General features: G+C 45.9%; 1 protein-coding gene across 1 annotated transcript in view; it reads right to left on the reverse strand.

Moving 5' to 3' along the window:
* Positions 1 to 20000, reverse strand: part of myo7aa (myosin VIIAa) — a 70409-nt gene that overhangs the window by 22786 nt on the left and 27623 nt on the right. The window contains exons 17-26 of the mRNA XM_080772654.1: positions 19802 to 19960; positions 16200 to 16292; positions 14650 to 14744; positions 14199 to 14283; positions 11108 to 11326; positions 10394 to 10501; positions 8881 to 9087; positions 7659 to 7871; positions 5367 to 5543; positions 3588 to 3683 (exon numbers count right to left, since the gene is read on the reverse strand). Of these exons, the coding sequence (XP_080628780.1) occupies positions 3588 to 3683; positions 5367 to 5543; positions 7659 to 7871; positions 8881 to 9087; positions 10394 to 10501; positions 11108 to 11326; positions 14199 to 14283; positions 14650 to 14744; positions 16200 to 16292; positions 19802 to 19960 (1452 nt within the window). The remainder of the gene's footprint in view (positions 1 to 3587; positions 3684 to 5366; positions 5544 to 7658; positions 7872 to 8880; positions 9088 to 10393; positions 10502 to 11107; positions 11327 to 14198; positions 14284 to 14649; positions 14745 to 16199; positions 16293 to 19801; positions 19961 to 20000) is intronic.

Below are 20000 nucleotides of genomic sequence, written 5' to 3' on the forward strand. Positions count from 1 at the left end.
TACTCATGGTCAGAGCTTCCGCTGCTCCAGACTGTATGACGGAAGCATTTATAATTTACTCATGGTCAGAGCTTCCGTTGCTCCAGACTGTATGACAGAAGCATTTATAATTTACTCATGGTCAGAGCTTCCGTTGCTCCAGACTGTATGACAGAAGCATTTATAATTTACTCATGGTCAGAGCTTCCGTTGCTCCAGACTGTATGACGGAAGCATTTATAAAGCATTTGAAAATTGCAAGAGGCAACAGTCTAAACAGTATAAATACAAATAACAACAACAACAATAATAATAGGCTAATAATAATAACCTTAGTTGTATAGCATCTTTCAAAAACAAGTCACAGAGTGCTTTACAGTCAAAACTGATAATAAAAATGAACAAAATCCCAAATGATGATGAACTAGATCAGATAAAAGTTGCCACAATGGCGTCAACTAAGAAAGATCATGTACGATAGAAGTGTGTTTTAACCACGTAAACGGTACTGTGGGGTAAAGCTTCCGCAGAGAATAGCAGATGGACGAAGCTGATGGAGCTCATTATCAACCGGCTGTTTTCAGCACAGGCTTTCCCCACATGAACAGAAAAGACACCAGGAATAGAGCCCTGAGGAACTCCGCCCAAGCATATGGGCTTTAAGTGGCTTTAAACTCACTCAGTGCCAATCACGTGTTTGGACGTAGTTTGTTTGTTTGTTTGTTTGTTTTTACACTGGATCGCTCTTGACTAAACTATGATCCACTGTCCAGCTACCAGTTCAGTGAGTGAGAAGAAAACCACGGGGTGACCCCTCCCATCTGCCTCCAAGCCCCTCCCATATGGCTCTAAGCCCCTCCCATCCACCTCTAAGACCCTTCCATCCACCTGAAAGCCCCTCCCATCCACCTCTAAGCCCTTCCCATCCACCTATAAGACCCTCCCATCCACCTCTAAGCCCCTCCCATCCACCTCTAAGCCCGCCCCATCCGCCTCTAAGGCTCCGCTCAATGTTACACCTTTTTGAGAGGCGCTAGCCCCTCCTATGTCCACCTTTTAGTGTGCGTGTAAATGCCATTGACCACGGTAAGATAATTCCGGTCAATGATTGATAACGTCCGCTAAATGCATCTGCGTTCTGGCACTCTGGCTATTGTGGTACAAAATATTCTTGGCACTGAATTGAGTTAAAAAGGAACACAGAACAGTTGTCATGCCTGAGATCCCCAAGCAGGAACTTCCAGCCAAGGATCAAGGGGCCCAGCATGGACCTTAGGGTCCCAGCTTGGACCTTAGGGTCCAAGCTTGGACCTTAGGGTCCCAGCTTGGACGTTAGGGGGCCCAGCTTGGACGTTAGGGTCCCAGCTTGGACCTTAGGGTCCCAGCTTGGACGTTAGGGTCCCAGCTTGGACCTTAGGGTCCCAGCTTGGACGTTAGGGGGCCCTGCTTGGACCTTAGGGTCCCAGCTTGGACGTTAGGGGGCCCAGCATGGACCTTAGGGTCCCAGCTTGGACGTTAGGGTCCCAGCTTGGACGTTAGGGGGCCCAGCATGGACCTTAGGGTCCCAGCATGGACCTTAGGGTCCCAGCGTGGACGTTAGGGGGCCCTGCATGGACCTTAGGGTCCCAGCTTGGACGTTAGGGGGCCCTGCATGGACCTTCGGGCCCCAAGGTTGCCAGCTTGTCATTTGGGCCCCAAGGGGCCATACGCTGAGACTTTGGAACAATTTAGATGTGTCCTGCTGGTGGATCTCAGACAGTTCAAAGGTCACACATAATAGGCAGGCGCGTATCTATTCCGGGCTTTAAACATGAGCAATGTACAGTCTTCTTCAAATACATTGTAGAATTAAGCAGTGAACCAGTGAAGGGCAGGATTGGAGCGATACAGTGGTGGAAAGTAACTAAGTACATGTACTTAGGTACTGTACTTAAGTACAATTTTAAGGTATTTGTACTTTACTTGAGTATTTCCAATTTCAATACTTTTACTTCTACTCCACTACATCTCGGAGCCAAAATTCTTACTTTTACTTCACTACAATTATTTGAAAACTTTAGTTAATAGTTACTTTGAAAATAGCCGATCTACAAGCTCACTATTTATAATTTACTCATGGTCAGAGCTTCCGTTGCTCCAGACTGTATGACGGAAGCATGTATAATTTACTCATGGTCAGAGTTTCCGTTGCTCCAGACTGTATGACGGAAGCATTTATAATTTACTCATGGTCAGAGCTTCCGTTGCTCCAGACTGTATGACGGAAGCATGTATAATTTACTCATGGTCAGAGCTTCCGTTGCTCCAGACTGTATGACGGAAGCATGTATAATTTACTCATGGTCAGAGCTTCCGTTGCTCCAGACTGTATGACGGAAGCAGTGTTTTGTATCAGTTGCAGTATCTTACACATTGTAAGTGTGTGTGGATCTGCTCTTTTTGTCCAATATCATAAGCTATAACATAATTATGCCCAGAATAGGGACGCTGCAGGGGAGCTTCGCATTGAAAAGCAGCTTCATATTCAGGTGTATTGTGAATATCTTTATCGAGGTATCTCGGTATGGTTTCGCTTGATACCTGAATAAAGTGCATTTTGTGCAACAGTCAAGAAGATATAAAAGCATGGATGACCTTATCTTGGTCTGTGGACGTAAGCAACTGCTCACGGTAGACTGTTGAGCTCTGTGTACGACAGAAGAGGGAGAGAGAGAGAGAGAGAGAGAGAGAGAGAGAAAGAGAGAGAGAGAGAGAGAGAGAGAGAGAGAGAGAGAGAGAGAGAGAGAGACGGGTTCTTGTACTCTGAATATCTGAAGAGATATTTCACACTAGCCTCTAATCACTAACGAAGCACAGGGTTTAACCCTATACCTCGTTAACTGGGAGGTTCTCCAGGGATCTGTGCTCGGTGCACTCCTTTTGTTCCCTGGATACCAAGGGCTCCGTCTTGCGCCACCCTTATCCCTTATCCCTAAACTTATTTGCCTTTTTTTTACTAAGATATTGGCCCCGTGACGTGGAACAATTAACACCCTGAACGCACAGGAAGATGTTCACCGCCTTTTCAATCAGTAACGCCCCGCGCTCAGGACGAAGATTGATCAAAAGGTTATTGATATCAAAACCGATCGCATCACTCCACAGCCTGTTGCGCAACCCTGTTGTGCCTGTTGCGCAACCCTGGGACGTCATCGAAAATCTCCCCCCCCTCTGTTTTGCCAACGAGACCGAAAATCTTAAAACGTTAATAACACTTGATCTATAAATCATCCCGTCTAATTCTAAGAAAAGATCATGTCTTATAGACGGCCCACCGCCGCGGTCCCGTCGCTATAGTCGCAATGAATTGAATCATGCCTCCTGTTGTTGTCGATCGCCTCTAGAGTGTTTTGGCTGCATTTAGCTGCTTCAGCCACATCCGGGACAACATCCGGTCCGTCGCCAAATGTCCTCCGCTGCTATAAATCGCTGGGCGCTATGATTTTAATGGATTAAATAACCCCGGGCGTTCGGGGTGTTTGTTGACATGATCACTTGTTTCCTCACGATTGCCTATTTCCCTTATGAGAAGTACATTATACTCTCTCTCTCTCTCTCTCTCTCCTCACCTCCTCTGTGATCTTGGACTTCTTCTTCAGGGTGAGAGAGACCAGTTTGTGGCGAACGCTGTTCTTCTTGTGGCTGTGGCTGTCGGAGTGAGGAGTCTACAGGACGAGAGAATAATTATGAAAATACATTAAACATTGTTCTCCTTGTGGCTGTCAGAGTGAGGAGTCTACAGGACGAGAGAATAATTATGAAAATACATTAAACATTGTTCTTCTTGTGGCTGCTGTGGCTGTCAGAGTGAGGAGTCTACAGGATGAGATTATTATTATAATTATTATGAAAATGCAAACACTATAGCATTGATTACTATCACAATATAGAGCTATTTAACACCGTTACTGAACAAACACTATAGCAATGATTACTGTCACAATATAGAGCTATTTAACACTGTTACTGAACACAAGCTATAGCAATGATTACTATCACAATATAGAGCTATTTAACACCGTTACTGAACAAACACTATAGCAATGATTACTGTCACACTATAGAGCTATTTAACACTGTTACTGAACACACACTATAGCAATGATTACCGTCACAATATAAAGCTATTTAACACTGTTTCTGAACAAACACTATAGCAATGATTACTGTCACAATATAGAGCTATTTAACACTGTTACTGAACACACACTATAGCAATGATTACTGTCACAATATAGAGCTATTTAACACTGTTACTGAACAAACACTATAGGAATGATTACTGTCACAATATAGAGCTATTTAACACTGTTACTGAACACACTCTATAGCAATGATTACTGTCACAATATAGAGCTATTTAACACTGTTACTGAACAAACACTATAGCAATGATTACTGTCACAATATAGAGCTATTTAACACTGTTACTGAACACACACTATAGCAATGATTACTGTCACAATATAGAGCTATTTAACACTGTTACTGAACAAACACTATAGGAATGATTACTGTCACAATATAGAGCTATTTAACACTGTTACTGAACACACTCTATAGCAATGATTACTGTCACAATATAGAGCCATTTAACACTGTTACTAAACACACTCTATAGCAATGATTACTGTCACAATATAGAACTTTAACATTAAACAAACAAAAAAACACATTTAAACCCTTTTGTTTTAGACGAAGAATATTGTAGGATACACACACACACGCATGTACGCACATATACACGCACGCACGCACGCACGCACGCACGCACGCACGCACGCACGCACACACACACACACACACACACACACACACACACACACACACACACACACACACACACACACACACACACACACACACACACACACACACACACACACACACACACACACACACACACACACACACACACACACACACACACACACACACACACACACACACACACACACACACACACACACCTCTCCCTCCCCCTGCAGCGCCTGCAGCTCTCTCTTACGCACCTCTCCCTCTCCCTGCAGCGCCTGCAGCTCTCTCTTACACACCTCTCCCTCTCCCTGCAGCGCCTGCAGCTCTCTCTTACGCACCTCTCCCTCTCCCTGCAGCGCCTGCAGCTCTCTCTTACGCACCTCTCCCTCTCCCTGCAGCGCCTGCAGCTCTCTCTTACGCACCTCTCCCTCTCCCTGCAGCGCCTGCAGCTCTCTCTTACGCACCTCTCCCTCTCCCTGCAGCGCCTGCAGCTCTCTCTTACGCACCTCTCCCTCTCCCTGCAGCGCCTGCAGCTCTCTCTTACGCACCTCTCCCTCTCCCTGCAGCGCCTGCAGCTCTCTCTTACGCACCTCTCCCTCTCCCTGCAGCGCCTGCAGCTCTCTCTTGTAGGTCTTCTTGCCCAGCGTCTCGTAGATCTTCGTCATGACGGGGATCTTCTCGCTGCCGTCGCTGATGGCCGTGTGGTACTTTGGCTCCGGGAGGTCCCCCATGAACCTCAGGATGGTGATCCACACCGCCAGGGCCGCCTGGAGGGGGGAATTAAAAGACTTCAGTGCACTGTGCCTACACATGTTGCGACCGCAGGTCGCAACATGTGTAGGCACAATGCAAGGAATAAATGCATTCGCCATGTATCCGAAGGAAGTCTGATCCAATCACTTTTAGATTTCTCCAGTTTAATCCTGAGTTTAAGTTTTGTAGTGTTTAAGATCTGATTTTAGGCATGTTTAAGCCTCCAGGAAAATCCGTGTTGAGGTTCTTAATCCACTGTTTTTCATTAAAACGTCTTTGTCCTAAAACTGTCCAGTTGGGATTGTGTTGAAGTCCAGCGCATTTTAGAGCTTCAATGCAGTGAGCCATGAAATGTTGCACAAATCTTGTGGTTGTCTTTTTGGCATTGTTAATATTGTATCTGTGTCGTCCCAGCCTAGTACCTTTTGTAAACCACATTTTTCACATGCGATTAAGTAAATGCAGGGAGGGAGGGCAGAGGAGGTATGCCGGAGAGAGAAAGGAGAGATGGAGAGGTCCCCGCAGCTAAATGATTATAGTCTGGAACCAATATGGATATGAGTCTGTAACTCTGAGAGTGTATGCAAACGGAATAAATGCATTTGGTTCCGTATGTACACTCTCAGAGTTAAATTAACATTTATTTTACGATATAAATTGGGGGTCCACAAGAGATAGAAATGCCATTAAATGGGGGTCCGTATAGACTGGGGGGGGTCCTTGAAAATGGGTTGAGAATCACTGCTAGATCCGTGAAAATCTCCTCTTATGGGGGTCCCTGGCATATCTTTTCAAATGGGGGTCCGCGGGATAATTAGTGTCAATCTGGGGGTCCTTGGCATGAAAACATAGGACCACAACAAGTCCCCATGCAGGACTTTTTTGTGTTGTCCTTTTAGCGTCTATAGTAGCCCTACTAGCCCATAAGGGCGATGGCTTGGCGCCACCCGTTGGAGACAAAGAAAATTACAGAAGGGATTTTAGATATCTCTAATTATCACTCCACAAATCAGAAAATAGTGTCAACAGGCATGTTTTTAGGTATAAAATGTGATGTAAATCAGGCTGTGAATGATATATCAACATCCCATCTGTAAATATCTGCAGAATATAGTTATGAATAAGACTGGAAAGTTTGGTGTATGTGAGTGCAACTGAAGTGGAGATTCTTTGTCCCAGGTATGAGGAAAACTCATTTTGAGTAAACGGCCTTTAAAGAATTGTATTGTAAAATTCCAAAACGTTTTATTTGAAGCCACTATTTTGAGACAAAATATCTCATCCAAAGCTTGGCAACAATATATAATGCCATATATCATTGGAAAGGTCTGGACCTCGAGCTGACTGTGTGACTGTTTGATCCAAATATGGTCACTTCCTTTGTACCAGCAACCAATCATGGAAATTGAAAGGGTGGATTTTCACCCAGTAAAACGAGCTGTCATTGGCTAAAATAAATTACTAAATTAAACATCTAAATCTGTGTTTTGAATGTTTATTTTGCTTTAGTTTGAAAGAAAACATGTTTAGGAAGCAAAATAGCAACAAAAAAAAGAAAAGAAAAATCATGATTTCACCTACCATGTCTCGCCTTAAAGGGATTGTGACATTAAAAAAAAGGTTTTGGAATTGTTCTTATTTTTTTAAGGTTTTCTAATCTCAATTGCACCCAAAAAACATGAACTTTTAACATTCAGTAGATTTTCTGTGATCTGGGGTTTTCTGGCTCAAACAGGCCTCTGATTTGCCGGCAGTTTGTGATGTAAGAGCCTGCAAATCCCATATATGTCAATGGGATTTGCCAGCAGATGTCACTGTTTTCACTGTTTTGCCTGTTTTCATTGTAGCTCAAAAGGCTTCCAAACCCCAAAGGAAACTTCAGACCACAGAAAATCCACTGAATGTTCAAAGTTCAGGTTTTTTGGGTGTAATTGAGGTCATAAAACCTAAAAGAAAAAAGAAAAATAAATGAAAATGAATGTCATAAAACCTTTAAATAAATACTTTTTTTTTAAAGTCTATGAGGAAAATGAACATGGTGAATTCTTTTCCGGGTCTCTCTCGAGAGGGGGCAAAAAAAATCATTTCTATTTTCATAATTTTCATTTCTATTTCTATTTTTTCCGTACCAGCTGGTCTCCCTCGTCGTCGTGGAACAGCAGCGGCTGCTTGAGGGGCCGTCTCACGTAGCTGTGGGTGGAGCTTCCCTGGAAGTAGGTGGCGGCGTACTTGGCGAACTTGTACTCCGACAGGTCGTCCTCGTCGTCGTCCTCTGGCAGGGGGAGGGCCTCGTCCAGGTCCTCCTCCTGCATGTCCCGCTGCGCCGGGCTCCTCTCCAGGTCCTGCAGGTGTGTGTGTGTGTGTGCGTGCGTGTGTGTGCGCGTGAGGACAGACATGTGTCAGTATAGCAGACAGTATAGTGCATATATAGACTACATTACCCAGGATGCATTGCCTGGATTCCACTCAGTCAATCAGTTCAGTAATTGGGTCTTATGATCAAAAAAGTATTCTACCAATTTGGTATATGACACCTCGGGTGATGTTTGCTTTTTTCCACAATTTTTGGAGTAAATAAATATGTTTAATGTTTATGTGTCAAATGGTCAGACTAATGCTGCTCCACTTAAACCATCTTGCCGCCAGCATTAACTGTCTACGACAGAAAATCGGGGCGCAGACAAAGTCAACGACAGCTCTCTATTTTTTCTTATTTTTTCCTAGCGCAAGTTTTTTTTTTTTCTTTTTCTTTTTTTTCCTAGCGCAAGTTCTTCTTCAGACCTTGATGCCGTCATAATGACAGTTTTTTTCACTTGCGGAAAATAGCTGATCTACAAGCTCACAACGCGTCGCACATTGTGAGCTTGTAGCATGTAACATGCAACTAATTGGAAAATGACATACTGGATCTCTAATCCACAAAAATATAAAGATGCTCAGAGAGATTGAGATGAATTGGAGTCGTGCACGTGCTTCCTTGACTTAAAGACGGACCTGTCTGTCTGTCCCTATAGCCTGAGCCCCACCTAAGCTTTCTATGGCATAGGCAGCTCCCGGCAGGATCCGCCGGGAGAATCTAGATGCAGCTGCGCGACATGAGACTAATTAATTAGAGCAACAGAGAGAGAGAGAGAGAGAAAGGAGTGTGCGTGTGTAGTACGTGTGTGAGTGTGCGCGCAATTTAACAAAGGTGCAGACGATCAGACATCAGCAGAGAGTGATCGACGTTTGCGCTACTCTATGCCGAATTGAAGTGGACTCAGACCCAGACTTTTATTTCTTTCCCCTGGAAATAAAAAACGTCTGTATTTCCGAGGCTATAGTCTGTCCCTCTACCATTCCACCACTCACCTCGAAGCCAGCGGGGGCCTGTCCCTCCTGGCCGGGGAAGGAGCCGGTCCCCAGGAAGCCAAACATCTTGTCCACCATGTCGGAGTCGTTGACGGGCTCCTGGCGAGCCTTCTCCACCTGCTCCAGCATCTCCTTCTTCCTCCTGGCCTCCTCCTTCTCCTTCCTCTCCATCTCCGCGTCCTCCTTGGCCAGCTGGCTGAGACGCTCCTGAGAACGTTGTGATTGATTGATTGATTGATTGATTAATTGATTGATTGAAGTATTTATTAACAGTACAGTATGCAGAATGGGTACAATTCAAGCACAACTCTTAACAACTGTTAACCGTGGATGACGCCATGAAGCAGTACAGTTGTTTACAACAGGGTCCACCATTTTCAATTCATCAGAACATTTAGCGACGTACAACAAAAACACACCCGTATGAAGTGAGGGGCGCTAATATATTAGCCAAAAGAGCCAGGTCAGAGGTCAGTGATGCAGTGAGGAAGGGGTCAGCGATATGACCTCTGACCTGGTGACTGGTTGGTTAGTGTTGGGGTTAGGGGGTCAGTGACGCAGTGAGGAAGGGGTCAGCGATATGACCTCTGACCTGGTGACTGGTTGGTTAGTGTTGGGGTTAGGGGGTCGGTGATGCAGTGAGGAAGGGGTCAGCGATATGACCTCTGACCTGGTGACTGGTTGGTTAGTGTTGGGGTTAGGGGGTCAGTGATGCAGTGAGGAAGGGGTCAGCGATATGACCTCTGACCTGGTGACTGGTTGGTTAGTGTTGGGGTTAGGGGGTCAGTGATGCAGTGAGGAAGGGGTCAGCGATATGACCTCTGACCTGGTGACTGGTTGGTTAGTGTTGGGGTTAGGGGGTCAGTGATGCAGTGAGGAAGGGGTCAGCGATATGACCTCTGACCTGGTGACTGGTTGGTTAGTGTTGGGGTTAGGGGGTCAGTGACGCAGTGAGGAAGGGGTCAGCGATATGACCTCTGACCTGGTGACTCGTTGGTTAGTGTTGGGGTTAGGGGGTCAGTGACGCAGTGAGGAAGGGGTCAGCGATATGACCTCTGACCTGGTGACTGGTTGGTTAGTGTTGGGGTTAGGGGGTCAGTGATGCAGTGAGGAAGGGGTCAGCGATATGACCTCTGACCTGGTGACTGGTTGGTTAGTGTTGGGGTTAGGGGGTCAGTGACGCAGTGAGGAAGGGGTCAGCGATATGACCTCTGACCTGGTGACTGGTTGGTTAGTGTTGGGGTTAGGGGGTCAGTGACGCAGTGAGGAAGGGGTCAGCGATATGACCTCTGACCTGGTGACTGGTTGGTTAGTGTTGGGGTTAGGGGGTCAGTGATGCAGTGAGGAAGGGGTCAGCGATATGACCTCTGACCTGGTGACTGGTTGGTTAGTGTTGGGGTTAGGGGGTCAGTGACGCAGTGAGGAAGGGGTCAGCGATATGACCTCTGACCTGGTGACTGGTTGGTTAGTGTTGGGGTTAGGGGGTCAGTGATGCAGCGATATGACCTCTGACCTGGTGACTGCGTTCAGCCTCGGCTTTGGCTCTCTTGGCTGACATCTGGTTCCTCAGCTTGGATTCCTCCGCCAGGCGCATCTTCTCTGCTTCCAGTCTGCGCCGGTACTGAGGGGAGTGACTTAGATTTAATAACAATACTAATAATAATAAATATTATTATTATAAACAATGTGTGCGTGCGTGCGTGCGACTGTATGGCTATTCAATTTATTTTTATTTTTTTGGCCTCAATATCAGCTAGAATGCTATATTATAGTCACCAATGTATACACAGTTTTTTTTTGAGTGGTGCAACCACTCCAAGGAACAGCAATGTCCGTGTTAACCTATGTGACTATGAGTACCAGTATGGGCAAAAGTGGCGCTGTTGTGCCAGAAACAGAGAGAGAGAGATAGTGCTGCACTGTTGCCTGCTAATGACGCAGAGAGAGAGAGGAGGGGGGGGGGGGGGCAGGGGGAAGGGGAGTTGCACCACTCAGTTCTATTTTTTTTACATAATAGGTAGTTAAACAACTAGTCAACTAGTAAACTAGGGAACTAGTCGACTAGTCAAATCACTAGAAATGAAAGCCCTAGTGTGTGTGTGCGTGCGTGCACTGTGCAGTAATAGTATGTGTGTGTGTGTGTGTGAGTGCGTGCACTGTGCAGTAATGTGTGTGTGTGTGTGTGTGTGAGTGCGTGCACTGTGCAGTAATGTGTGTGTGCGTATACCTCCAGTTTCAGCCGGCGGTACAGCCGGCGTGCGATCATCCCGCGGGTGTACGCCTGGATGGTGACGACGGCCCACAGCCGGTGGCGAAACGCCCGGCGCACCAGGAAGCCCCGCCCCCAGCCCTGGAAGCGCGTGATTCGCTGCCGCGCCACGTGGTACGTGACGTAGAGCTTGCGGGACCGCACGATGGCCTGGAGGCGAGAGAACCCCGCTCGCATCTGGAGGAGGCGGGGGCACGAGACGAGAAGGTCGGGAAAAGGTCATAGTTTATGACAGATTAGGACAATATAGATCGTATCAGTTTGCGTGAAAACATTTAACCCATTCTGAACGGGAACCCATTTTGGTGTTAGCATCATGTTATGCTTTAGCTATTGAAAAATAGCAGATCTACAAGCTCATAGCGCGCCACCGAGTGGCGCGCTACGAGCTTGTAGGTCTGCTATTTTTGAAAAATCGAAGAACGACTGACATTTTTTGAATCTGATCTCAGGTCAGAATGGGTTAATCAGACCAGTGTGTGTCCAGTGGAAACCTCATATGAATCTGATCTCAGGTCAGAATGGGTTAAACACATTCAGGTGACGGGAACCTCGCATTGACTTCATTTACAAGAAGTCTATACACAATTAGAGGATGTAGAAGAATTGTGATTTTTTTTGTTTGCCTGTTATTAAAGGTACCAACATCAATACAACAAAACAGTATCTTATCCAACAATAACAAAATGTTCTTTTGGGTCTGAGAGGCTAAAGGTCAACAAAACGTGGTCCGTGGCTCAAATGCAGAAATAAATAACGGACCTCGATATGAACAGGGTTGAAAACCACTGGTATAGAACAAACATGTGATGGAGGGTGATGGAACTAACTCACCGCTCCATACAACATGTGATGGAGGGTGATGGAACTAACTCAGTGCTTCATACAACATGTGATGGAGGGTGATGGAACTAACTCACCGCTCCATACAACATGTGATGGAGGGTGATGGAACTAACTCACCCCTCCATAAAACCACTGGTATAGAACAAACATGTGATGGAGGGTGATGGAACTAACTCACCGCTCCATACAACATGTGATGGAGGGTGATGGAACTAACTCAGTGCTTCATACAACATGTGATGGAGGGTGATGGAACTAACTCACCGCTCCATACAACATGTGATGGAGGGTGATGGAACTAACTCACCCCTCCATAAAACCACTGGTATAGAACAAACATGTGATGGAGGGTGATGGAACTAACTCACCGCTCCATACAACATGTGATGGAGGGTGATGGAACTAACTCAGTGCTTCATACAACATGTGATGGAGGGTGATGGAACTAACTCACCGCTCCATACAACATGTGATGGAGGGTGATGGAACTAACTCACCCCTCCATAAAACCACTGGTATAGAACAAACATGTGATGGAGGGTGATGGAACTAACTCACCGCTCCATACAACATGTGATGGAGGGTGATGGAACTAACTCAGTGCTTCATACAACATGTGATGGAGGGTGATGGAACTAACTCACCGCTCCATAAAACCACTGATATACAACATGTGATGGAGGGTGATGGAACTAACTCACCCCTCCATAAAACCACTGATATACAACATGTGATGGAGGGTGATGGAACTAACTCACCGCTCAATGTGATGGAGGGTGATGGAACTAACTCACCGCTCCATGTGATGGAGGGTGATGGAACTAACTCACCGCTCCATACAACATGTGATGGAGGGTGATGGAACTAACTCACCCCTCCATAAAACCACTGGTATAGAACAAACATGTGATGGAGGGTGATGGAACTAACTCACCCCTCCATAAAACCACTGGTATAGAACAAACATGTGATGGAACTAACTCACCCCTCCATAAAACCACTGATATACAACATGTGATGGAGGGTGATGGAACTAACTCACCCCTCCATAAAACCACTGATATACAACATGTGATGGAGGGTGATGGAACTAACTCACCGCTCCATGTGATGGAGGATGATGGAACTAACTCACCCCTCCATAAAACCACTGATATACAACATGTGATGGAGGGTGATGGAACTAACTCACCGCTCAATGTGATGGAGGGTGATGGAACTAACTCACCGCTCCATACAACATGTGATGGAGGGTGATGGAACTAACTCACCGCTCCATAAAACCACTGATATACAACATGTGATGGAGGGTGATGGAACTAACTCACCCCTCCATAAAACCACTGATATACAACATGTGATGGAGGGTGATGGAACTAACTCACCGCTCAATGTGATGGAGGGTGATGGAACTAACTCACCGCTCCATGTGATGGAACTAACTCACCACTCCATACAACATGTGATGGAGGGTGATGGAACTAACTCACCACTCCATACAACATGTGATGGAGGGTGATGGAACTAACTCACCGCTCCATACAACATGTGATGGAGGGTGATGGAACTAACTCACCGCTCCATACAACATGTGATGGAGGGTGATGGAACTAACTCACCACTCCATACAACATGTGATGGAGGGTGATGGAACTAACTCACCACTCCATACAACATGTGATGGAGGGTGATGGAACTAACTCACCGCTCCATACAACATGTGATGGAGGGTGATGGAACTAACTCACCGCTCCATAAAACCACTGATATACAACATGTGATGCAGGGTGATGGAATTAACTCACCCCTCCATAAAACCACTGATATACAACATGTGATGGAGGGTGATGGAACTAACTCACCGCTCCATGTGATGGAGGGTGATGGAACTAACTCACCACTCCATACAACATGTGATGGAGGGTGATGGAACTAACTCACCACTCCATACAACATGTGATGGAGGGTGATGGAACTAACTCACCGCTCCATACAACATGTGATGGAGGGTGATGGAACTAACTCACCGCTCCATACAACATGTGATGGAGGGTGATGGAACTAACTCACCACTCCATACAACATGTGATGGAGGGTGATGGAACTAACTCACCACTCCATACAACATGTGATGGAGGGTGATGGAACTAACTCACCGCTCCATACAACATGTGATGGAGGGCGTTAGAACTAACTAACTCACCGCTCCGTAGTTCTTCCGACATTGATATCCTCTCCACATCTTCTGAATATGCATGGCTGACTTCCTCATCTTCAGGAAGTTGGACCTTATGAAGGCAGGAAGAAATAGATATAGATATACGTTAATATATATGTTTTTATTAAAAGTCAGTTTACCATTAGTTGTTATACGTCGTGTTTTGCAGGGTTTTTTTTTATTGTAAACTGTCGTAGGGTCACAATCAACGGTGCGGAAAACAGCTCACGTTACAGCCAAGAATACTGAGCAATGTGTGTGCGAAGTCTAGTATTTTGGAAGCTGTGAGACCCTCCCCAACACTGATTCCGGGGTCCACGGGTGTCCTTTTTCATGCCAGTTAGGGCCCAGATAGGGAGGTAGGTAGTATAGGGCCCAGGTGAAAAGGTATTTCCAGAAGAAAAATGCAGGGAAAGTGTGAAGTCCTGCCTCTCACCTGTCCTTGTAGCCTCGCACCACCTTCTGAATGAGGATGACCTTGTCAGTGATGGCCTTGTCTCTCTCTATCTCCAACAGCATGTCATGGTGGTCCTGCAGACACGCACGCATGCACGCACACACACACACACACACACGCACACGCACACGCACACGCACGCGCACGCACACGCACACGCACACGCACACGCACACACACACACACACACACACACACACACACACACACACACACACACACACACAGGACGTTAAGATATGTGTTTCTCTGCCAGATATCCTTCTTTAATTGAATCTCTATTCAATCTCAATAAATCTCAACTATAGAATAATCCTCGCAGACTGTGCAGACCCCCAGAGTGACCGACCGCTCTGCAGCAGCAGTTTGTGAATATTTATTTATGCAGGCTATTTCTATAATTATGCTGGGTTCACACGGGCAGATGCAAAGATGCAGTCTACCATTCATTGTCAATGGAAGCCAGCGACATGACGATGCAAAGATGCATCCGTCGTTTGGAGCTGCTGCAAAAGCTGCAACAGCTACAAATACGCTGTGTAAAGCTTTGCATCTTTGAATCTTTTGCGTCTGCCCGCGTGAACGCAGCAGCACAAGAGATCCCCTTTCCCTCTCCTGCCCTCTGATCTGTGATCCGTGCTCCATCCTGTTCGCACCATCCGTCCGTCCCTCTTATCTGTCCACTTCCTGTCGGGGAAGCGCTGGCTTCGACCCCCATGCTGGTTCCATTTCCTGCGCTATATACTTCCTGTGCAGCTGAGTGCTGCTGACACACTGTTGCTTTGACAGATGTTCCAGTGGTGTTGTAAACACAGTGCCCTGCTGTGTGAGAGTCTCTGTGACACCAGACCGCTGGTCTAAACACAGTGCCCTGCTGTGTGAGAGTCTGTGACACCAGACTACTGGTCTAAACACAGTGCCCTGCTGTGTGTGAGTCTCTGTGACACCAGACCACTGGTCTAAACACAGTGCCCTGCTGTGTGTGAGTCTCTGTGACACCAGACCACTGGTCTAAACACAGTGCCCTGCTGTGTGAGAGTCTCTGTGACACCAGACCGCTGGTCTAAACACAGTGCCCTGCTGTGTGAGAGTCTGTGACACCAGACTACTGGTCTAAACACAGTGCCCGACCAATCAATGGACAAGCCTAGGACTTGAGCTCTGACCTCACAATCACATCTGCCCTCACAGTCAACACACGCACGCGCACACAAACACACAGATTGCGGGAAACCAAAACATTGGCAGCAACACACACGTGAGTGTGGATTGGAGTGAAAACAATCACATTATCAGTCATTAGTTAGGCTGTTTCTAACGTTTCCACTGACCAGTACAACCACAGTCTGATACTGTTGTACTGACCAGTACAACCACAGTCTGATACTGTTGTACTGACCACCAGTACAACCACAGTCTGATACTGTTGTACTGACCAGTACAACCACAGTCTGATACTGTTGTACATTCTGCCATCTGATCTTACCTTGAGGAATATCTTGGTCTTCCCCATCTGCCAGTCATCTTACCTTGAGGAATATCTTGGTCTTCCCCATCTGCCAGTCGTCGTCTCTGCCGAGCACCGCTATGGCGATCCTCTGACACGTTCCTCGAAGGTCCTCCTGGTAGATAAACAACCAATAAGTATCTAATTAAAAAACTAAATTAATCCTCTAACACAGGGGCTTTCAACAGGTGGTCCGTGGACCACTGGTGGTCCCTGGAAGTATTGCATGTGGTCCCTGACCATTCATTTAGTAAAACAAGGATTTGTTGATGTTTTTTAAATGTCTTTCCACTAGTTGAGAAACAGTGAACTGAATGACCTGGTGACCTATGATGACCGTCCATGTAGTCATTTTACTGACAAGTTGGAGGTCAAGAAATTCAACAGAAAAAGGGAGTTATCATCTCAAGAGCGGGAAGTGCAGCGGATTGACTGGTTGAGTCATTATTATTAGGAAATTATACTTAGTCAGTGGACAATTGGTTGAGAAACAGTGGAATGTATCATGGGATGCATAGCAAGTGTTACAAAAGCATTAATCTTAGCCCTTAGCCCATATCCCCACCCAACACAACAGTGGTCCCCATGTTGATTCTAAGTCAGGGTGGTGGTCCCTGGATCACAATCAGTTGAAAACCCCTGCTCTAACATGTGCCTTTAAGTTCCTTCTGTTGGATATAACACTAATTAATGAACTTATCAGTGCAGAGACATAGGAATCATTTAAAAAGATTATAATAGATAATTTATTTTTTATATATTTTTTATAATAATAATAATAATACATTTTATTTATATGGCGCCTTTCAGGTCACTCAAGGTCGCCTAACAAAACAGAAAAGAAATACAATACAATAAAGCAAGTTTAAAATACACATATATTATATTTTATATTGCCCTATATGTTATATATAGGCCATCACAATGTATTACGGCATACAACGCTTATTAGGCAGGGATCCTTTTAATCTCAAAGGAAATATGTTGTGTTCAATTCTATTGATAAAATACATCAATATAAATAGGACAGAATGCAGCAACATACACAGATAACTGTATGATGGAGACCAAAGGTGACCAGATCTGACTGAGGGGGTGCCATTGGATTAATACATACATGCATACATAATATTGGTTGTTCAGTTTGACTCACTAGTTTTAAGGATGTGGCTTATAGAGTAATGTCTATATAAGCCACAACAGCGAGTTGACCACTTCTGTGGTCTCTAACATTACACCTATAGCTACATGTTTAAGCATTTATTTCTTTTTTTTTTTTTTTTTTTTTATCCCACGATTTTGTAACCCAGTTTTCTTTTCACCCAGTGCCAATTGTCTAATGCAATCCTGGGCGCTACACTTCCTCTGCCAACCTGGGGGGGCAGCAGACTGACCTCATGCCTCCTTCTATGCATGAGGAGTCCAAGCTGCTTCTTTTCACCTGACAGAGGGGAATTTCCCCGGCCGGACGTAGCGCATGGAAGGGACACGTTATTCTGGCCAGTTCCTTTCCCCTCCATCAGGCGCCCCGGCTGGCCAGGGGGAGGTAGTTTTAGAGACCAGGATTACGGCATGTTTTTGTGAGGGTATCTACCCTAGGGGACACAGGGAGAACATGCAAACTCCACACAGAAAGGCCCTTTCGCCAACGCCCGCCTCGGGGTTTGGGCAATGATGACGCGGAGGAGGGAACACGCCGCCAGTGCCCACAGCGTCCCCAGCGGGAATCGAACCCAGGACCTTCTAGCTGTGAGGCGACAGCACTACCAACTGTGCCACCGTGCCCCTTTAAGCATTTATTTCATATTCACATTAGTCGATTTGAAGCTCTGACATTTATTTCAGACGTGCTCTAGTATGTGAACAGTCTGCCTCATGTGCTAAATTAACTCATCAAATCTGTTTTGACAAAATGTTAACCTGAGAGAGGGCACGCACGCACGCACGCACGCACGCACCCTGGAGAGGGAGTGGCACTGCAACAACATGTGGGGTTCCAACATCAACAGGGAGGTATCAGGTTCCACTCAGTGTGTTAATGAGAGCAGAAACAGAGCTGCTTCATCCATAGTGACTGTCTCAACAAAATGGACCCCGTTGTTCATCCTGGAAGAAGATCTCTGCTCTGACCTTTACTGGTACTCTCTCAATGATACACTCTTTTACATATTGTGAGTTTGTGACCCTCTGTCGTAATGGCTGAAAATAGGCTAGTTTTCAGCATGCAAACCAAGTTTAAAATGACTTATACTGGATCTCTTCCACATTTAGCTGTTGACGAAATTGTCAATACATTTAGTCTTAGTTTTAGTCATCATAGCTTTTCATTTAGTTTCCATTTAGTTTTCGTCAGTGAAAACAGGTAATCGACAAACATTTTTCGTCTTAGTTTTAGTCGACAAAAAAAGTTCCAATCTCCAACGACGAAAACACAGTTACTGTTAATCGCAATCATTTGTGTGACAATTAATTGTCAACTTAAATGTGCGACCGTGACAGCCTGTTTGACCATAGACATATAAACAAGCACCGTGACAGCCTGTTTGACCATAGACATATAAACAAGCACCGTGACAGCCTGTTTGACCATAGACATATAAACAGGCCGTGACAGCCTGTTTGACCATAGACATATAAACAGGCCATGACAGCCTGTTTGACCATAGACATATAAACAAGCACCGCGACAGCCTGTTTGACCATAGACATATAAACAGGCCGTGACAGCCTGTTTGACCATAGACATATAAACAGGCCATGACAGCCTGTTTGACCATAGACATATAAACAGGCCATGACAGCCTGTTTGACCATAGACATATAAACAGGCCGTGACAGCCTGTTTGACCATAGACATATAAACAGGCCATGACAGCCTGTTTGACCATAGACATATAAACAAGCACCGTGACAGCCTGTTTGACCATAGACATATAAACAAGCACCGTGACAGCCTGTTTGACCATAGACATATAAACAAGCACCATGACAGCCTGTTTGACCATAGACATATAAACAAGCACCGTGACAGCCTGTTTGACCATAGACATATAAACAAGCACCGCGACAGCCTGTTTGACCATAGACATATAAACAGGCCATGACAGCCTGTTTGACCATAGACATATAAACAGGCCATGACAGCCTGTTTGACCATAGACATATAAACAAGCACCGTGACAGCCTGTTTGACCATAGACATATAAACAAGCACCGTGGAAGCATGAGCATGCGTCACAGAGCGAAAAGATGTGCTGTGATTGGCCAGTAATCACTTCCTCTCCCAGTGTAAATACTTCCGCCCCTCCATCAACACACATCGCTGTGTTTGACCCCGCCCCCGGTAGGCGGTCCCTATACGTTGTTTGTAGGCGGGGTTTGACCAGAGTAATCTAGTAAGAGACTATAGCGACACTTTAGCTTTGACTCCCATTGTAACAATGGAACGCCGAAGTGCTCATTCTATCTCAATGGGATAGTTCCAATGATTGGAACTATAGTTCCAATGTTTGGAACTATAGTGCCCATAGCACCCCGCTTTGCGGCGAGATCAAAGCGTGTCACCACTCTCTTACTAGATTATCTGGGTTTGTCCCCCCCGTCCCCGGAAGGCGGTGCCTATACCTGTTTGTAGGCGGGTTTGACCCCCGGCATCAGGACGCGGTATCGGTCCACGAACTCCACGAAGGTGTAGCGGATGGGGTAGCCCGCGCGGCGGATGCGGATGGTCTCCATCATGCCGGAATACCTGAGCTGACGCACACACAGCTCTCTGTCAAACAGCTAGAGGGGGGGAGAGGGAGGGGGAGGGAGAGAAAGAGAT

The sequence above is a fragment of the Protomyctophum bolini genome, assembly GCF_963924005.1.
Source record: "Protomyctophum bolini genome assembly, chromosome: 9".
In the NCBI taxonomy this organism is placed as follows: Eukaryota; Metazoa; Chordata; class Actinopteri; order Myctophiformes; family Myctophidae; genus Protomyctophum; species Protomyctophum bolini.